General features: G+C 42.5%; 1 protein-coding gene across 1 annotated transcript in view; it reads left to right on the top strand.

Annotated features, from left to right (window-relative positions):
- plcl2 (phospholipase C like 2) overlaps positions 1-17472 on the top strand; it is a 44638-nt gene extending 27166 nt beyond the window's left edge. Inside the window, exons 4-7 of the mRNA XM_085472227.1 lie at positions 517-720; positions 5125-5200; positions 11728-11837; positions 13343-17472. Coding sequence (XP_085328353.1) covers positions 517-720; positions 5125-5200; positions 11728-11837; positions 13343-13546 — 594 coding nt within the window. The 3' untranslated portion in view covers positions 13547-17472. The remainder of the gene's footprint in view (positions 1-516; positions 721-5124; positions 5201-11727; positions 11838-13342) is intronic.
- The last annotated feature ends 1253 nt before the right edge of the window (positions 17473-18725 follow it).

Below are 18725 nucleotides of genomic sequence, written 5' to 3'. Positions count from 1 at the left end.
TCAGGTTGTGTTTCTTCAGGCGTTGTATTAGGTTTTATTTTGGTAGCGTTGTTTATATTGCGGTCGTTGTGTGATAACAAGCCACTGGCCTTGTGATTATAACACATCTTGGCCCTCCTGCCAGTTTTTCCCTCTGCTTGTTTATGTAGGATTTAAATTTGGCCTTTCACAGAAAGGTTAGGGTGTTTGTGTCTCTGTGTGTGTCTGTGTGTCTTTGTGAACCTGGTGTCAGTCCAAAAGGATTGAGTGTTTATGAGTGGCTTATAAGAGCCAAAATGAAAGTTCCCACAGGTAATGAATGAGCTTCCAGGCGTTTCCTTTGAGAAAGTGCTGTTCTGTGCGGTTGTGGGGCAGATGAAGGGCATATTTTCGAAAGCTGGAATATTAGGTTCCTTTCCTTTTAGACTTTTTGTAATGCTTATGCCATTTGATGCATGTTTTGCTTGGCATGCCAGTGTAAACCAGCATAAGTTCATGCAAGCCAGACTGTAATTACGCTTTCTCCATTCTCTGCAGAATGCCATAGCGTCCTTTAAAGAGCTGTGCGGCCTTTCAGCGGTGGCTAACCTGAAGCAGTGCATCTTGGCCCTTTCCCCTCGACTGACTGGGCCTGACAATAACCCCCTTCTGGTGTTCAACCTCAATGAGCAGTACCCCAACTTAGAGCCTCAAGGCCTGCTACCAGAGGTCCTAAAGAAAGTCGTTACCACATATGACATGGTGAGCAGTTTTTTGCATGATTCATTTACTTTATTTACACAGTAGTAACTCTAGTGAATATCAAAAATGACAGTAAATAAAAAGAGGAGAGAGGCATTCAATTCCATGACCTGAAATAATGTCTAGAAACAAAGTAGCAGATATAATTTAATCTCTTGTCGTCTGGATCTAAGTGTGTTCTGTCTTTGTTGTCCAAACTCGTGGTTCTTTTGCAGTGCATAGAAAAGAAAACTTAATTTGTATTTGGCAGCAACCCATTCCACTCATGCATGCTTTTGCCATCAACAGGAAGGGATGATCTAACAAGGCAAACCAACGCCAATCAGATCAATACCTGGGCTTACTGACCTAATGGGGACACACAGAGATGGTTAGGTAACAGGGCTGAAGTTCTGTTAAGTAATAAAATCAATGTTTACAAGTTATGCAACATGCCATTGAGGCTATTCCCAGCTACACCATTAACCTTAAAACACGATGTTCTCTGACACTGATTCTTGGCACAACATGAACAAGGAGGCAAAAGCACAGCAACAAGAGAAACAATTTTGTCTCTGATTTGAAAACTTAATAAACACATAGATTAGGTATGAACATTCAAGAAAAGAAAGTCCAAAATCTTTTTTTAAACCAGGCTGTAAATATGATTTTTACTGCTGGAAAGATGGACGTGGTAATACAACACTGGCTTACCTACTAGTCCCATGTGGCCATTAGAGAAACTACAGTTCTTGGCTCTTTTGTCTTTAGGTTCAACTCTGGATTCAAAGAATACACCTGTGCATTTGCATTATTTGTTATCCAAATGATACATTATGCATTAAACTAAAAAAATGGAAATGGCAAAAGCTTCATACCTTGCAACTCAAGGACGAACATAGGAAAAGGACTCTGATGCAGACCGATTAAGGTGACCCCTCTGCTCTATTCAGACATGAGAACGGAAAGCTAGGTAATTGGCCCTGATGGAAGGAGCGCCAGGAAAATTGAGTTGGAGAGGAAGAAAGAAGAAAATGACGGGTGTTTGGGGACTAAAATCAAATAAATTAAGATCAAGGGCTTAAGTGGTGTGAAGCTGCAGGCCTTGATCATCAGCAGAGTGCCAGAAGTGATGGCAAGCAGAAAGGTGTGGCGGCAAAAGATGAGCTGACAAGTGCATACGCGTAAGAAAAAGAGGGAGTGCAACCTTAAAATAATGTTAAATAATGTATGGATAAGTACAATTAGAAATTCTGGTAGTGTGTCAAAATCCACCGCAGGGAGTAGCCAGGCTTTCAGCTCCTGATTGGCAAAAATAGAATGTGGGTCTCAATGCTGCCCATTTGTGTGCTAAGAGAAAAAGCTGGAGAGACTCGGTAGTATGCCAGCTCGAGCTCTTAGGTAATATGGTCCGATTTCTGTTTGTACTCACAACAGATTAACTAAGGGCACAGAGTGTGGATGGAGAAAATACAAAGTCTTTGAAACACTGAACCGAGGGGACTTCAAAACCCATATGTTAGGCTTTTATTGGGGAATAAACTTTGTTCTAGAATGGTTCTGCTAAGATGTCTGTTATCTGCAGTTCAACCGCATACATCAAACAAGACTCATTAACACAATATTTTTAATAACATTAAAGTTGTTGTTCACAATATATATTCTCTTTTTAGTTTTAGTTTGCAGAAATGTATCATTGAACTAACGTCACCTTGAAAATAAAAGACCATTTGTGTCTTTGTTAATGTGGGTGGTAATAATAATAATAACAACAATGGCCATAACATTTAGAGGATGCAGTTTAGTGTGCAAATAGGGAGCAGTCCACCCACTTACCTTACTAGAATATGCCTTTAAAGACGCTTGATTTGCTGTGTCTGCCACCAAGACAGTAATTTCTTTACCCATCAGGAAAGTAATCACAGTGTGTGAGGCAGCTCTAAGTGCCGCAACTGCAGCTGCAGAGTGAGACAAACAGCCACAGTCACTTAGTCATGACTGCCTGTAGAAGAACATGGTGAGTCACCATATGGGTTTGTGCAACGGTGTCTGTCCCCCATACTGAGCACAGTATCAGGCAATGACTCTGCATAGTCATGCTTCGGGGGGAAAAAGGCTGCACGTTCATATTTATCTTCAGAAAACGTCTGCTGTGTTCTCACTTATTTTCTTAGAGTGCGTTAGAAAGAATAGCAGCTCAGGCCGTGACAAGTCTGTCGACATGCTCATAAAGGATAAGGCTGGCATTATTTCATATTTTCCTTATTAACACATCTGAAAAGACCAAAACGGTAGGAACAAACAAAGCTCTCTAATTTCATGGATTATACACCCTCGATTCCTTTCCTTGTATCCTTCCCGTGCATCTTAGTCCCTCCTACCAGAGATGCGAGGAGAGAATAATCGAGGCAACGGGGATTCAACAAAATGAGACATCCTCGCCTCTCAGCCATCAAAGCTGGCACAGCAGCAACATAAATTTTGTTGTAGTCCAGCTACTGCTGTATTTTATTGATTCAGATATGTGATCACATGATGCAATTCACACCATGGTGCAATGTGACAAGGTAGGCTATCATGCAGGCGATTAACCAAATTGCAAATAACTGAAACAGCATGCGAGTGCAAAGATCTAGTTGTTTGTAGTGTCGTCGTGTCACCTGTGTTTGTATAGGTCAGCTGCGTGCCACGCCTTTTACATTCTGATGGTAAAATCGCTTCTGTGCATCCTCGAGTATTACTCCTCTCTCCTCTGTCCTTGAGAAGTATGTTAGAAATGAAGGCATCCTTCAATGTGGTGTCCAGTGATGGATTTTGGAGTCATAGGCAGGAGGACAGAGAAGATTGCGAGGCACCAAATAGAGAAATGAGAAAAGCCTAATGTGCTTCTGGAAGGAAGATATATGGTAGTAAAATGTACCATAGTTTTGATTTTGTTTAAAGAGACAGCTTTATTAAATACAAACCAGACCTGTCGCACTTTTTCAAATTCTCCCTACGTATCTTTTGTAACTCGGCAACAAAGTTCAGTTGCGGATAGAAATTTTGATGCCTGCTAAGTAACGTATGGTCGGCGTATGCTGAACATGACACGCGAAGCAGACACAAACAGAATACGTAATATTGCATTGCAGGATGATGATGAGATGAAGATAATATACATGAAAATCCAAAGAACTGTTAATCATCAGTGTATGTGTGATAATATTCGTGCAAAGTTTTGTTCAGATTAAGCACCAGTTAAGGACGAGGTGGGACTGCGTCATTACAGTAAGACTGTCAGAGCAGTGAAGTACAGCCTCTGTTGGATTAAGTACTATATATTTTCCCCTCTATCGCTCTCTATACGGGCCTCCCTGATTTCCCTCTTCTCTGGGATCTGGCTGGCAGGCTCCAAAGATTGATGTTGGGGCCACAGTGATGCTTGTTTTTGGCTTTGTCTCTCCGATCTCTGCAATAAAACATTGTTCATCATTCCTTAATTTCCATCTTGGCAGCTGAGCCGGGCCGCCTGGCTTCGCAGCACAACCTCTATATGCTTAAGTCACACCGGGAGTGAACAAGTCAATTACGACCGTGCCGCACCAGTAACCTACAGGCACTTAATTGAAATCAAAAGTGCAGTAACATTAGGGTATAAATAGCATCCCCATCAGATGAAAAAAATGAAGCTATTACTAAAATAATTGTGGCAAAAGATCCAGATGGTCTTCCAGGCACCCTGTTTACTCCATGCTTATTTACCCCCGTCTCTGACAGCCTACATATGCACCATTAACCTCCTGAAACAACATGCTGCTGCCGTCTTCCTTGTGTTAAAAAAATGTTTTCGTTATTTCTTTATTTTTTTTGTTTACTGTTAGGAAGAAGCAGCGCTGGCATTTAATATGTAAATGGATTGCCACAAGAGTTTCAACAGTCTGCAGGTCAGCAGAGTTTGTGCACTCAATTAGAGGTGCGCATAAGACCAGAGGAGCTAAACTTAGCATCTGTCGCAGCTGCAGCTTCACAGAGAACACAGTAATGGTGTTGCTGCTTGAGAATGACTGACATGTTTTTAATTGAAATGACCTTAATTATCAGCACTTCCTTTGAAAAAAATACTTTCCAACCAAAGTCAGATTTGCACATATATATTTTTCTCATTTAAAACAGGACACTGGTGGTGTTTCAGGGAAGAAAAGTAACTTTTAATAAACAACCTAATTGCTTGTGTCTCCTACCCTCTAATTTTGGCTTTCAAAAATGCAATTTAGCAGCCTGGCCCACTCACATCCCCTGTAATAACAACTTGTTTTCTAAGCACTCCCTGGATAGAAACTGCCTGCTAGCAGACAGACTGCTTCCTGCTTTGTTGTGAGATGCTAGTTTTGCTGATGTGGAAACTAAAGGCAAATGTGAGCAAATATGTTTGTGTGCTTTCAGGTAATCCAGACCAGCAAGACGCTGCTAGAGAGCTCAGAGGGGGTGTACGAGAGAATCCTACAAACCCAAAAAGCAGGTAAGATACAGTCACACAGGAGAGGAGGAAAACCCTTAAAAGGCAGAATTTCCTGACACCACTAATCAGCATCTGAGTGTTTGCCTGTGGCCGCATGTCTCCTCTGAAGCCACAGAGGTGGCGTGGGATCAGTCAATATGAATTAATTAGAATTTTCTTATTTGCATAAGTGGAATTACCATTTGATTCATGTTCATTAATGTGATCCAGTCACTGTTTCTCTTTGAAAAGCTGCCATTCAAATAGAGGTGTTTAATTCACACCTGTAAGAGCCTCTGTCCTGTATTCTAATTACATGGTTCGAGACTGAGTGACGAGTGAAATGGGGGAAGACTGTGTGAAGTTAATAGATGGCAATCTATCCACACACACGCCATTCAATACCAGTTAGAGCTCCATGCCTTTATGGAGCCTTGGCCTGCCAGCCGATTGTAACATTTCGACTTTGTGTCAATAAGGGAAAAGCAAATCCATTCAAGTTTGGTCATCCTCATAGGTCACTGGATTTAAGATGCAGCACACAGATGGGCTCTGGAGGCACCGTTTCTTCTTGAGTCTGTGTTAATGATTGAAGAGGACTGCCTTTTATTTTAGGGCCGTTCTTGTTTCATGAAGCAGCTACAGCAGTGAACCAAAAATATGGGTAAAACCTCTTAATTTTGAAGCTAATGTGATTCATATTGTAGCACTTTCTCGCAATGAATCCTGTCTAAGCAGTCTAGAGGGCTAATTTAACATTGAGCAAGCCTGCTGGAAACGCTTAGTGAGAATGGAAGGGCGCAGAGATGGACCATCATTACCACAGCTCAGCTTTATTGGCTTTCAGATGGGTGACTTATAAAATATTCATTGTCTATTGTCTTGCTGCATCAGAGAGGATGACGACTGTGCCTTTTTAAGCAATGTGAATCAAAGGCATTTTGGTGTTTTTCGTTTCAACCACCTTCCAGACCTTAACAATTACCAGCCAGTGGCTTTGGGCTAAAGATGTACTTGAACTTACTGACATCAGAAAGATCCCCCAAAGCCTTTGAATTTTTATTTAGAGCATTTTCTGTTTGGCTCCAAATTGGACTGTAGCATGCACAATTCAGAACAGCTTCTGTCCTAAATGCATGACCTGTTTGTGTCCCTCAGCCATAATAACACCCTGTGATCTGTACGGCCTTCATTGTACACATCAAAAGGCGTCCTTTTTTTCCCCTCTTTTTTGGCTTTTCTTTGTCTGCAGTTTGCAAATTTAGACTATGACGTTACTGTTACCGGCTTACCACAGTGAGATTACATGTGCCAGCTGTTGTGTTGCTTATCTTCCATGTAAAGTAGTTAAAAAGATAAAAGCCTGAAAAAGATGCCTGCCAGGCATTATTAGATCATTTTTACCTCACAAAATTGCATTTCATTATCAGTTCTGTTGTGTTCCGGGGCAGATGCTTGATCTTGATTTGTTACTGATTTAGAGGAGATTTAAAAAGTGGCTATTATCATATAATTGAATATGCTAGTATGCCTGCGCAGGTTACCAAACTGAGTTTTGAATTAACCACATTTTAGTGGTAAAGAACAGCGCATCACTCTTGTTGAGCTCTCACCTCTTTAGTGCAGCCTGGCTCATAGCAGATAACTAGCTATTATGATCCAGTTAAATTGTAAAGTGTTGTAGGCAGACACAGACTGAGTGTGGCATGTGAACAGTTCACTAGTCGATTAAATGTTATACGCTACAGTCAGTTAAACTCTTTAATTAAAGCTGGCACACCTCCACCTCCAGAATACCTTTTAAAAAAAAAAAAAAGGACCCTCAGAGTTGTTTGAGGGTGGAAAACTGTCTACAGTGGTCGACTGTAAACATGTTTTGGAGATTTTTTACGTGGGACTGTACAGATCAAAGATGCTTTTGTTTCCTTGCATTTTACAAATTTAGAGCATGACAAGAATTGACTGCTTTTCAAAGCCAGCCTCAAGTGGCCAAATCAAATCAAATCACTTTTATTGTCACATCACATGTGCAGGCACACTGGCACAGCACATGCGAGTGAAATTCTTGTGTGCGAGCCCCACAAGCAACAGAGATGTGCAAACACAATAACACAAACGAGCAAAATACAAGAATGGCCAACCTGAAACTAATAAATATATGTACAATATATAATAGTGTATGCATTTCTGGATGTGTATACTAAATATTTTCCTGTGTGTGTGTGTGTGTGTGTGTGTGTGTGTGTGTGTGTGTGTGTGTGTGTGTGTGTGTGTGTGTACACATTTTTACAAATTAAATAGTAAAAAAAAAAATAATAATAATAAAATATATAAAATATACAGAGTTGAATATGTGCAAAACAAGTGGCATTTATATACAGTGTGGAGTGCATAATGTTAAAGTTCCAGTAGTGAAGCTGAGGTGTCTATGACGTGTTCAGCAGTCTGATGGCCTGATGGAAAAAGCTGTCTCTCAGTCTGCTGGTACGGGACCGGATGCTGCAGAACCTCCTTCCTGATGGAAGCAGTCTGAACAGTTTATGGCTGGGGTGACTGGAGTCCTTGATGATCCTCCCCGCTTTCCTCAGGCAGCGCTTCCTGTAGATGTCTTGGAGGGAGGGAAGCTCACCTCCAATTATCCGTTCAGAGCACCGCACTACTCGCTGGAGAGCTTTGCAGTTGTAGGCGGTGCTGTTGCCATACCAGGTGGTGATGCATCCAGTGAGGATGCTCTCAATGGCACAGTGATAGAAGGTCCTGAGGATGCGGGGGCTCATGCCGAATCTTTTCAGTCTCCTGAGAAAGAAGAGGCGCTGCTGGGCCTTCTTCACTGTTTTGTTTGTGTGTACTGACCACGTAAGATCCTCAGCCAGATGTACACCAAGGAACCGGAAGCTGCTCACTCTCTCCACAGCAGCGCCGTTGATGGTGATGGGGGTGTGTACTTCTCTGCACCTCCGGAAGTCCACTATCAACTCCTTTGTCTTTGCGACGTTGAGGGTGAGATGGTTGTCTTGACACCAGTGGGTCAGGGCGCTGACCTCCTCCCTGTAAGCCGAGCAGATGAAGTCCCTGACCAGCTTCTCGAAGCATTTGCTTACGATGGGGGTCAGGGCACTAGGGGAACTGGAGGTATTGGCGCTGTTTTGGCTTCAGAAGTTGCTCCTCGGTCCGACCTGACAAATGCAGCCAATGCGAGCGTTTCCTGGTTCAGCTGCGTTGAACTGCATGGCCTGTGTGGAATACATTTCGACCAATAGAAACGCAGAACGACATGAAACAGCATATATTACACGTGAAAACCATGAGCTGCCTCAAAAATGTAGGCAGGGTGCAGCGGCCAACCTCCTGTATGGAAGGACATATTAGGACACTTTAAATGAAACCATAGTCCAACAAACGAGTAAGACGGGAGTAAAAATTTAAGAAGACAAGCATTTTTTTTTTTTTATTTCAAAAGCTTCCAGAGAAGCATGATGGGGACTTAAATCTCAAAGCATATTTATATATGATTATCCAAAATCAACTGGAGAAAATTAAACAACCAACAATTGCAAACTAGGACACAACAGATGGCAAACTGATGAACTTGAACATTGATTTATTTTCCATCCCAAACTGACTTAATTCTATCCCAGCGGTGCATGCAGCATGGTTTTGTGCGTCTGTTGAGTAGAAACTGGGTCAGTATAAACCCAATTCCCCCTTTACAGAAAGCAGAATGTTTCAGCAGGAGCAGCTATTAAAGCTGTGAATAATCCATCACATCAGCTCAGACGAAGGAGGAGAGAGAGAGAAAAAAATGGACGTAGGTGGTGTCGGCGAACTCAGTCAGGTGTTTGCAGCTCAAACAGGGATGTCACCTCTCTCACCCGATACTCACTTAGGTTCCAATTAACATTTGGGGGAGCTGGATGGCCAAAGCTGCTGCAGACTAACATGATCAGCACAGAAGATGTTCTTTTAAATGCCAAGTTCAAAATTACAGTATTCAGTGCAAAGTGGAGCCACTGTGACATTTGGCAGAATACAAAGCAAAGAGCCAAAGTTTATTTTACAAGATAACATGACAGATTGTCTAAAACAATCTTGTCCCTTTAAGCTTTCTTTAATCCGTTTGTAGAGCAGTGGATATTTTAAGGATATAATAACCATTACTTTGATTCTTTTCATTTTCTGGCTAATTATCTGCTTGTCAGCTTTTCTACTTTAAGATGTAGATTTCTGAACATTTATACATAGAGTCAACAGTTTATCATCACTCCAGTTATACATACAGACACACGACTGTATACAAGTACAGTTGTGTGAGTTCTTAGCCAAAAGGCTTAATTTCAGCAATATTAAACAAACAGAAAAAAGTGCAATTGACCAAGAAGCTGTTGTATTGTTGCAGCATCTCTGGGGACTGGCCCATTGTGGTAAAGAATGAGTTGAGATTTACTGATCAATATACACTTTATCCTCACCCGTGGCCACGAGCTGGGAGTAGTGTACTCTGAAAGGGGTATGGGCACAGACACAGGCCGAAGAGCTCAGTGAGGGGGGGCTCAGAGCAGAGCCACTGCTCCTCCACACTGAAAGATGTAGTTCACGCCTCCCGGACACCACCTATGCAATGCGTTTCTGGCACGTCCTACCTAGAGCACTCCAGGACATCCTGGAGGCTCTGTGTCTCTTGGCAGGCTTGGGAACGTCTCAGTGTCCTGTGAAAGTGCTGTTGGATATAGTGGGAAGAGGGAGGTCAGGTGTCTCTGCTTAGACTGCTGCCCCTGTGACCCAGACCTGGATAATTGCTTAATCTGGATTTGTACTCCATGTCTGATAAAATTAGGTTTTAGTGGCATGTGTGGTATAAGTAGATATGATCCTGTCTTGCTGAAAGAATTATGAATTTAACCTATTGAAAAATTCAGGTCATGCTGCAATCCTTCACATTACGCCTCAGCCTTCTCGAAGCGGGCTTTACTGTACAGTTGCAGTCTTGCAGCATTACCTCAGAGATTAGAGTCTCAAATGCTTTGCTAAGAACGAGCTTTCCCCTTTCTTGCCTGCCAGACTCCATAAAACGTTGCTAGGCAACCTTCAGTGTAAGTTAAGTGTGTGTGTGCACCTTCTTCAGCACCGTCATGGTTCATGTGCGCAGCAGCAGCAGCTCTGTAGTTACAGTAGTGACCTGGAATTAAACAGATGTCATTTCACATTCGATTATAGCAAAAAATGGTGGGGAAAATACAAAAAAACAACTTGGGAGCGGTGACGTGACATCTGCTACAAATATGATAAATGTGTCACAACTGACTGAGTCCCGTCAGCTTCCTGAGGTTGTATTCATGCCAGAAGTCTGGTGACAGACGCAAATCCTCAGTTGAGTGGCTCCAAAACAGCCCAGCACCACACACCTATAATGGAGATTTCACACAAATGGGGTTGGGGGGGGGGGGGGGGTTGTTGTCTCTCGCTCTCTCTCTCTCTCTCTCTCTCGTGCACACCATGTTTCCATGGCAACAGCACTGACAGGAACTACGACTGGCTCAAGCTGTTATCAGAGATTCAAGCGGAAATGTATGTGGAGTTTCCAGTGCAGAGATGTTACGCAGTCATGGAGTCTCTGCTCTGTCTGCCTTTGGTTTATGGTTCTCAGGCTGAAGTTTCCTGTTGCTGCCCTGCAAAGCAAAGTCAACTTTAAACATGTCCTTAGTCGGACTCAGTCATGCAGAGGAAGGAGGGGGAAAAATAGGAGAGGAGGGAAGAGGTGGGAAAGCTCCTCAGGAGACAAATCCCTCCTCTGTTGGAGGCCGTGATGCTAATCCACAGTGAAAGAGCGTCGTGTCCGTCTCCCACTCTCTCTGTTTCTAGGTCTCTTTTATCCCGCCTCACTGTTTCCTTCTCCTCATCTGTACTCCTGTCCCTTAGCATCCCTGTATTAGGAGGGTTTACCCAGGATTTGCACACTAGTCACTGCATGATATAGATTTCCCATTGATGATGCTGAAGAGAGGCATAAAACAGTCCCTCGCTGACAGGGACATCCCAGTGAAAATCTATGTATAAACACTGTGTGGATTCTAATAAAACAAAGCAGTCCCAAGAAAAGTCGGATACATTTTCCTTCCGCGGTCAATGAAAAGCTGAAAAACAGAGCACATTTTCCATCACGTCTGCTTTCCACACGACTTAATATTTTCATGGCAGGCGCTTGAGTTTGTGCTACAGGACAATCTCACCTGCTTTCCAGACCTGGTATGTATGTAACTGTGGCCACTGCGATCCATTATCACCTCGTATGCGTGCAGTGAGGAGACAGTAATGCTCTCCCACCTCCGGAGAGTCTCTGTACTTCCGCAGACTGAAGTTTTCTGCTGCTGGAGAAATGTGAATGTCGACAGTACATGCCAGGGTCTTTGCTTGCATGCGTTTCCTCACAGTGACAACAAGCCTAGCAAGCCTCGCATATCCCAGACTCCACTCTCGCAGCAGCTGTTCTTCTTTCCTAAACAAACACCGCACTGACTCGACACTCATTCTCGTCTGTTTCTCTCTCGCAGCTATGGAATTTCACGAGAACCTCCACGACCTGGCTGTGAAGGAAGGCTTGAAAGGCAGAAAGCTGCACAAGGCTGTGGAGAGCTTCACGTGGAACATCACCATTCTGAAGGTGAGATTTTCAGTCACATCACTTATAAGTCAAGCCAGTTTTATTAATGGAGGCCAATGCCACCACGTTGCTTAGAGGAGCTTTGCATAATAACCTTTATTTATCATACAATGGGCCCTGCTCGCTTCATCCTCTCACTTCGCTGTAAGCTACATTTCTTCTGATCCTTTTTGACATCATGACATTAGTTGGGAAAAAAAAAAAGTGCCTTTCAGCAAGTGTTTAGAGGAGTCTTGAGATTTTCAGGACACAGGGATTGCTTGTATACGCTCAGCTTACTTAACCTTTATCCTGCTACAATGGCATGTAGACTGTATACAAACGAAACAAAGGAAAGGAATAAATAGATACACTACAGTGAGCTGCATGATTTATGGCTAAAAGCACCGAGTGTGTTCCCTGCCACAGCACCAGGACCAGAGCTGATCACTGTTAATCAATAAGGTGTTACAGTGCAGATCAAGTTTTGATCATAGTCAGCCTGACAAGTTGAACTAAAGTGCACGTTGATGACTGCAGCATCAGCTACTCTGACATTTAAAGGAAGTGACGACAGAGAAACGCTGCTGGGAGGAAATCTGATTGTTGGTCAGGAAAATGATCTAGTCGGCCGTAAATGCTGCTTTAACAGTGACGTGTTCCACAATGATAAAGGCTCTCACGTATAAAAGAAACCTCATGTAACTTGTGTTTTAACCAACTTAAAATGAACTATTTAAGCCTGCTGTGGACTTTCAGTGTTAGAACTGCACAGATGTTCAGGTAATGTTGAAGCAGTGAATACATGTTTAAGAAAAATAAAGTTACAGGTAGAACTAGGTGTGAAAAACATTTCAAATTTCATTAAAAACTCAACTGTATGTTGTGCTTATAAAACCAACTGCAGTGAAATTAAAGTATACAGGGGACGTGTTCAGCTCTGCGACCTGTTCAGGGTCTGACTCTCGCCCAATGACAGCTGGGATAAGCTCCACCCTCTCTGTGACCTTGAATTAGACAAGCGTTTAAAAAGATGGACGGATGGATGATTCGTTACGTTTGTCACTACACAGCAGAGGCACGAGGACACTTTGTGGGACGTTAGTGAAACTGGAATGTTTATGGACTGTGAGTCAGTGACCTTCACAAAGCATTTGTAATAAACTTTTCGGAGCCAATAACATCTTAAATCTGACACTGACACAACTCTACAACACATTAATCTAAACACAGAGGTAAGAGCGATCAGCTCTGCAGCTTCCTCCCTGAGCCTGGTTCAACTAGAGGTCTTTAACCCCACTGTTCCCAAGTGCTGTTCATAGAGAATAGAAAATATATGCTAATAATATACCATCAAATATTTGGGGTGCTCTTTGATATTGTATGGTTTTCTTTATTTTACAGTGTAACACCCCTTGCGATGTTTGTGTAGTGAATTAGCGTTGCACAAATTAAACTGAAAGAAGTTTTACAAGCTACAGTTTTTCCTGACACCCAATTTGCTGCTGTCTGACTCTACCTCTCAGGGCCAGGCGGATCTACTGAAGCATGCCCGAAGCGAAGTCCAGGAGAACCTCAAGCAGATCCACTATGCCGCGCTCACCTGTAAACTGACTAAAGGTAGCGCGGTGAGCGGTTCCTTCGGCTCTGAGTCCAAGAGCAGATGCAGCCTTGAGGCCATCCCGGAGAAGGCCATCGCGGAGGAGGAGCTGACGGACGAGGACAACTAGACGCGCAGACCTGACGCCCACCTTCAGACCTCCACTCTGTTCTTGCCTCCTGAGCTCAAAACCCAAAGCTTTGCTCCTTCACCAGTCTGTGTCTTTACCCAGACATCACTGCTCCGTGCACGCTAGTGTTTCTTCACATTCCATCACAAACATTCCTGCATCCCAAGCGCAGCTTTAACCTCTCTAACTTCTGCCATCAGTAAAACGCTGCTTTTCCAGGCACGAGCTCAGTTCACCACACGGCTTCACTGCAAGTTAATTCAAGTCTAGATAACTGGCAAATTACTAATGGAGCATTTGCTGCACATGTGCCACCAAACCTTCCCAGTCATCAAGCTCAGATCTCTACATCCTCCACGCCACTGCACAAGTTTGCTGCCATTCGTCTAACCCCAACTCTTCTCCTGACTGAACCAGGAGAGATGAGTGAACTACCAGCCACCAGACTGTTTAAGACATTCAGCTGTTTGGAGACAGTGCACTTCTACTCAGCAGAACAGGTGTTAAGAAAAGATATGAAGGAAAAAAAGCCGCGGATTGTTGTAAGAGATTTCCTAAAGCACAATTTTCTGGATTTACTGTATGAATGTAACGGGACAGGAGGAACAACAAGCCGACGGGAGAAGTCAATAAATGGTAGACGAACACATGTGAATGGGAGTAAAGAGCTGTTTACAATACTGAACTTGTCCATGTTTTTGTCTGCCAAAACAGTATACTGTGTGTATATATGGAGTTTTCTGTTACCTTTTTTTCTGCAGAGTGCATCATTTTATTATTGTACACTTGGAAATACAAGATTTATTTTATAAAAGATATATGAATATGTCTGTGGAAATACAAAGTTTTATTTGTCTGTGGACATCTGGTAACGAGGTTTATCACGAGGAAAAGTGACCCGAGTTTTCCCGGTGGAGTGCGCCAACACGTCGAGACAGAAGGACGAATAAGAGAATGTATTCATACAGTTTCTTTGGTGCAAACAACAACAAAGTCTCAAAATTCAGAACCAGCAACTGCACGGAAGAAACCGGTGACTGGACGTTAATGCACTCAACAGCTTGCAGTTTTAATCACATTAGCGTTTCATTGGGGAATATATGGGGCTTTTCTTTTTGGAGCATGCTCCTCCCACACGAGAGTGCTGAAACCTGTAATAAATATTAAAAAGATTAGATTTCTTCCAAGAAAAAAAAAAAAAAAAAAAAGCCAAACCAATTCCACAGATATTCAAAATAAACCAAATGAGAAATCTGTTCTGGCTGTGGGAAAAAAAGAAAACTCATCAGTCTGTTTTCTTGTAATTACTTGGTTTTGCTGAGCAGAATCATTGAATAGATCCTACAGGGACTCATCTCAAGGTTTCAAACACTGCCGCTCTCTAAGACACAGCTGAAGACACGCGTACAAGTTGACCTTTGGCCTCAGTGTCTTGGTGCAAAGGTCACAGCGATATTAAATGGACACAGTAGTACTCTTCAAAATTACAAATAGGTAATTTTGAAAAAGGTTTTGAAAACAACACCAAATAAAAATAATTAACAAAAGAACTGAATTAAATAGAACAAATTATTGACCCCCCCAAAAAAGTGCTGGATGAGCCTTCATCTTATTGCATCTACCATTTTTAACAGACTGAAACAACCACAAGTCAAAACCAGTGTTCAACAAACAGTGATAATCATCAACCATTACACAGTCCATAACAGCCGTCTTCATGACAATCACTGTGTTAAGTAATGAAATCTATACGGACAAAGGTGACCTACATGCTTGAAATCACTAACCTCATGTGTTGGGAGCTTGTGAGACAGGACCTCACATTGTAGACTGGGTGCAGCCCCGTGACTTTGTCGCTGGTTAGTAAAATCCTGTTATGAAGCCGAGCGCTTTCCCCATTTGTTTAAGACAACCCAAAGCTAGCGATTGATCCCATCGTCATTAGAAGCGTTTACGTTATTAAGAAAGCGAAGAAGTCTGGGGTATTTTACCAGAGATTCCCCTACCATCAGAGGTTTTTTGTACCCAGAGTCATTGCTCCCCTGCTGGCCATGAAAGAACACAAGTTTAAAGCACATTAGCTTCGCCAAATCCATCTTTTATACTTTCCATGTTTGAGATGCTGAGATAAACTCAAGTGCCTGGGAGGTCTGGGTAGGAGAGAGTTATGTTTGGCCAAGGTGCAGGGAAGCCATTGTGAATACACGTTAAGTCACAAGTTTTAGTTGCGTTCATTCAATACTAAATACTGACTGGCTATATTTAGAAAGCCCTGCACACTGAAAATGTAACCTGTGCATTTATTTGTAACACCATGTCCTCCACAAACCTTTAGTTGAAACCTGTCTTGCTATTGCAGTACTGCGGTGCACCATGGCAGAGGTGCCACAGGACTCCTTGTGTGTCTGAGACGTTAGCAGCTTTGATAAGAATGGCAGTATTTGACACCACGGGTATGAGAACATGCTGCACTCACTTTGTGAGCCACAAAGATGTTTCCCTGAAATGCCTCATTTTGCAGTTACCACAGCTCCACTTATCCACTTTTAAGTTCTCACCTGACGAAAAACTGTATCATACAGCTCAAGCAGATTCTGTCTGTGATTAACAGCACTTTGACAACCCTTTGTAAGAATATAAACTCAGGGCTGAAGAGATGGTAGAGAAGGACACCGACTTCAAAGTAATAAAAGCTTCATATCCATTCCTGGTGACAGAGCAGCAATCGATCCACAGTTACCCTTTGATTAAACTGTGCCTCGCTACTGCTAACTAAAAGCAAGTGCAAGCAGGGACTGAGAAAAGGGCATTGTCTTTGAACATGACTTTACTGTGACGTTGCTCCATTGACACACCGGCTTGCCTTTCATTTGTCCCTCCAATATTATCTCTATTTATAATCTCACAATAGTAAAGTAGATATTTTTAATTACTGGACAAAGGCGGCCTGAAATAATAAGTATATATAAAATAATTAACCCTAGAAAATGATGTAAAATGCACTTGACATTTCAGAGCCTTTAAAAGGAGGCCGGTTATGCTTGTCTTTTATGTATACACATTAAAAATAGTGGATGTTCATATTTAACATGGCCAGTTTCAAATATGGAGATCAGCCTTTGTGTGAGTGACCTCTGTGGGCCTCCTGTTATCCAACTGTGAGAGCGGATATCCCTAACGTGGTCACCTGAGGCGCACAGAAGCCTCACCCACCTATTTAAATGATTTGTTCATGAGGGGCAGCCAATGAAGAGAATCTGGTTGAGGTCAGACAGATGAGGGACAGTGCTGAGGATTATTCTGAAAGCTACTCTACACGAGTCCAACAATAATCTATTGGACCACAAAAGGTCTCGTTTTGAAAATTTTCAAAACAAGTATCTGATTTGTTGCCTTATGGGGAGAGCTTAATGATCTGAGGAGAGTACAAATTAAGTCAGTGCGACTTTGACGCTGGTGTTGCGATTTAGGAAGAGATAAAGATGAAACCTTAAAAAGTTTAACTGTGTGACTCTGCTCACCAGCTGCCCGTCTTTTACACTCAACAAACATGACTTGGGTTGTGGCACGATTTTTCTTTTAAAACAGGGTGGTAGCCCTTTTCAAACAAGCTGAACATCAATATCTTTGTCCACAGAATAAAAATGATTTAACTGCTAGCTGTCAGTGTAGCCAAACACATCCATAAATGTCTGCATCCTTTTTCAAATTCTTCCTTGTTGCTCATGATAATGTGCGTTTTTTTTTTTTCTTTTAAATGCTGTCCACACCTCCTGCAGATCATAAACCCACAACAAGACGTCAGTGCTGTGCCAGTTGGCGTATTTACAGTTGTTGTTGAGAGCATTTCAGCTGTATTTCAAGTCTCTTTACCTGTCAAATAAAAAAGAAAAAAAAAATGAACTCAATAAACATTGTTGGATAGATCATGTGTTTGTGTTTGACTTTACTCGATACTTTTTAACCTGGGGGCAGAGATGGCTTCCTCGTTCTTAGGCAGTGTTTACTTACTTCCCGTCATCTGCTCTCTCGCTGCACAGTGATCAGCTCGCCCGCCTCCCTGCAGCAACCGTCCTCCACTCTTCTTCAGGCTGCACCGTGTCAGACTGACCTTCCCACTCCAGTCAGCCCTGCTTCTGCCTATTTTTGCCAATGTAGGTTGCTCTGTTAGGTAATTTACATCCCAGCGTCATACTGAATCCCTATTTGCTCCTTCTCAAAGAATAAGAAAATCCCTCTTGCATTAAAGGAATATTCCACCTATTTTTCATCCCCTCCCTGCAGCTTTGACTCACGCAGGCCTCGCTAATGGTTTCTAATCCAGGAACCAAACCCAAGTCTCCTGCTGCTCTTATTCCAAGTCACATTACAGCCTTGGAATGTTAAATGCTAAATGTTCCCAAGGTTAGTTTCGCTTTTAATATTCACATCAATCATGCTCACAGTGCGTGAGTCCACAAAGATGTGACTATTTTCAAGGGCAGAGATGCCTCGTTCCAACTCCCCCAGCTGGTTTTTTTTTTTTGCACATCCATCAGTATCGATTAGCTCCCTGTGTGTTGAGCTGAGCAGAGCCAGCCTGGGGAAATAAAGCTTAGGCTTGCTTTGGATGGGTCTGTCGCCAGCATGCACGCTCACAAGTGCTCATGCACAGGTAGCAAGCAAAGGCAGACCCTATTTTATGGGTAAGACAGCTGTGCAGTTGCTACCAAACAAACTTTATTTATATAGTGAGTCACGAGTGTATTATGTTTGGAGTCCCTAACTGAGAAAACTGCAAAAACTGAGTAAAGAGCAAGTAACCAATACTCGATTTCACACATGGTCACTAAAAAAGATTTAATTTATTAATCAGCTGGGTTTTTTTTTTTTCCTTTTTTATTGGGGGTCAACCTCAATGATCTACCACACGTGGAGGCAGTGACAATCAGCTAAATGGGTGTAAAGAGCACTGAAACTGACCCGAATGGCCCTCTAATGCTTTCTGTAAAGAGCTTTTTAACGAGCGTTAGCATGTCACCCGAATGTTTATACAGCAAAATGTCTTTTATTAGCCATCAGAGAGTTCAAAACGAGGGTATCGGCACTTTCTGAGCCATGCTCTGCTGTCAGTGGGACTCATTAAATGTTGTTCTATAGTGTCAAGGCTGCAGGTTTTACAATCTTACTAGTAATTTCT

This window comes from Copadichromis virginalis, linkage group LG11, assembly GCF_057382275.1.
Source record: "Copadichromis virginalis isolate Kocher_CV1m ecotype Utaka linkage group LG11, C_Virginalis_male_GT1.1, whole genome shotgun sequence".
NCBI classification, from domain to species: domain Eukaryota; kingdom Metazoa; phylum Chordata; class Actinopteri; order Cichliformes; family Cichlidae; genus Copadichromis; species Copadichromis virginalis.
This window is presented reverse-complemented; position numbering and strand designations above follow the sequence as displayed.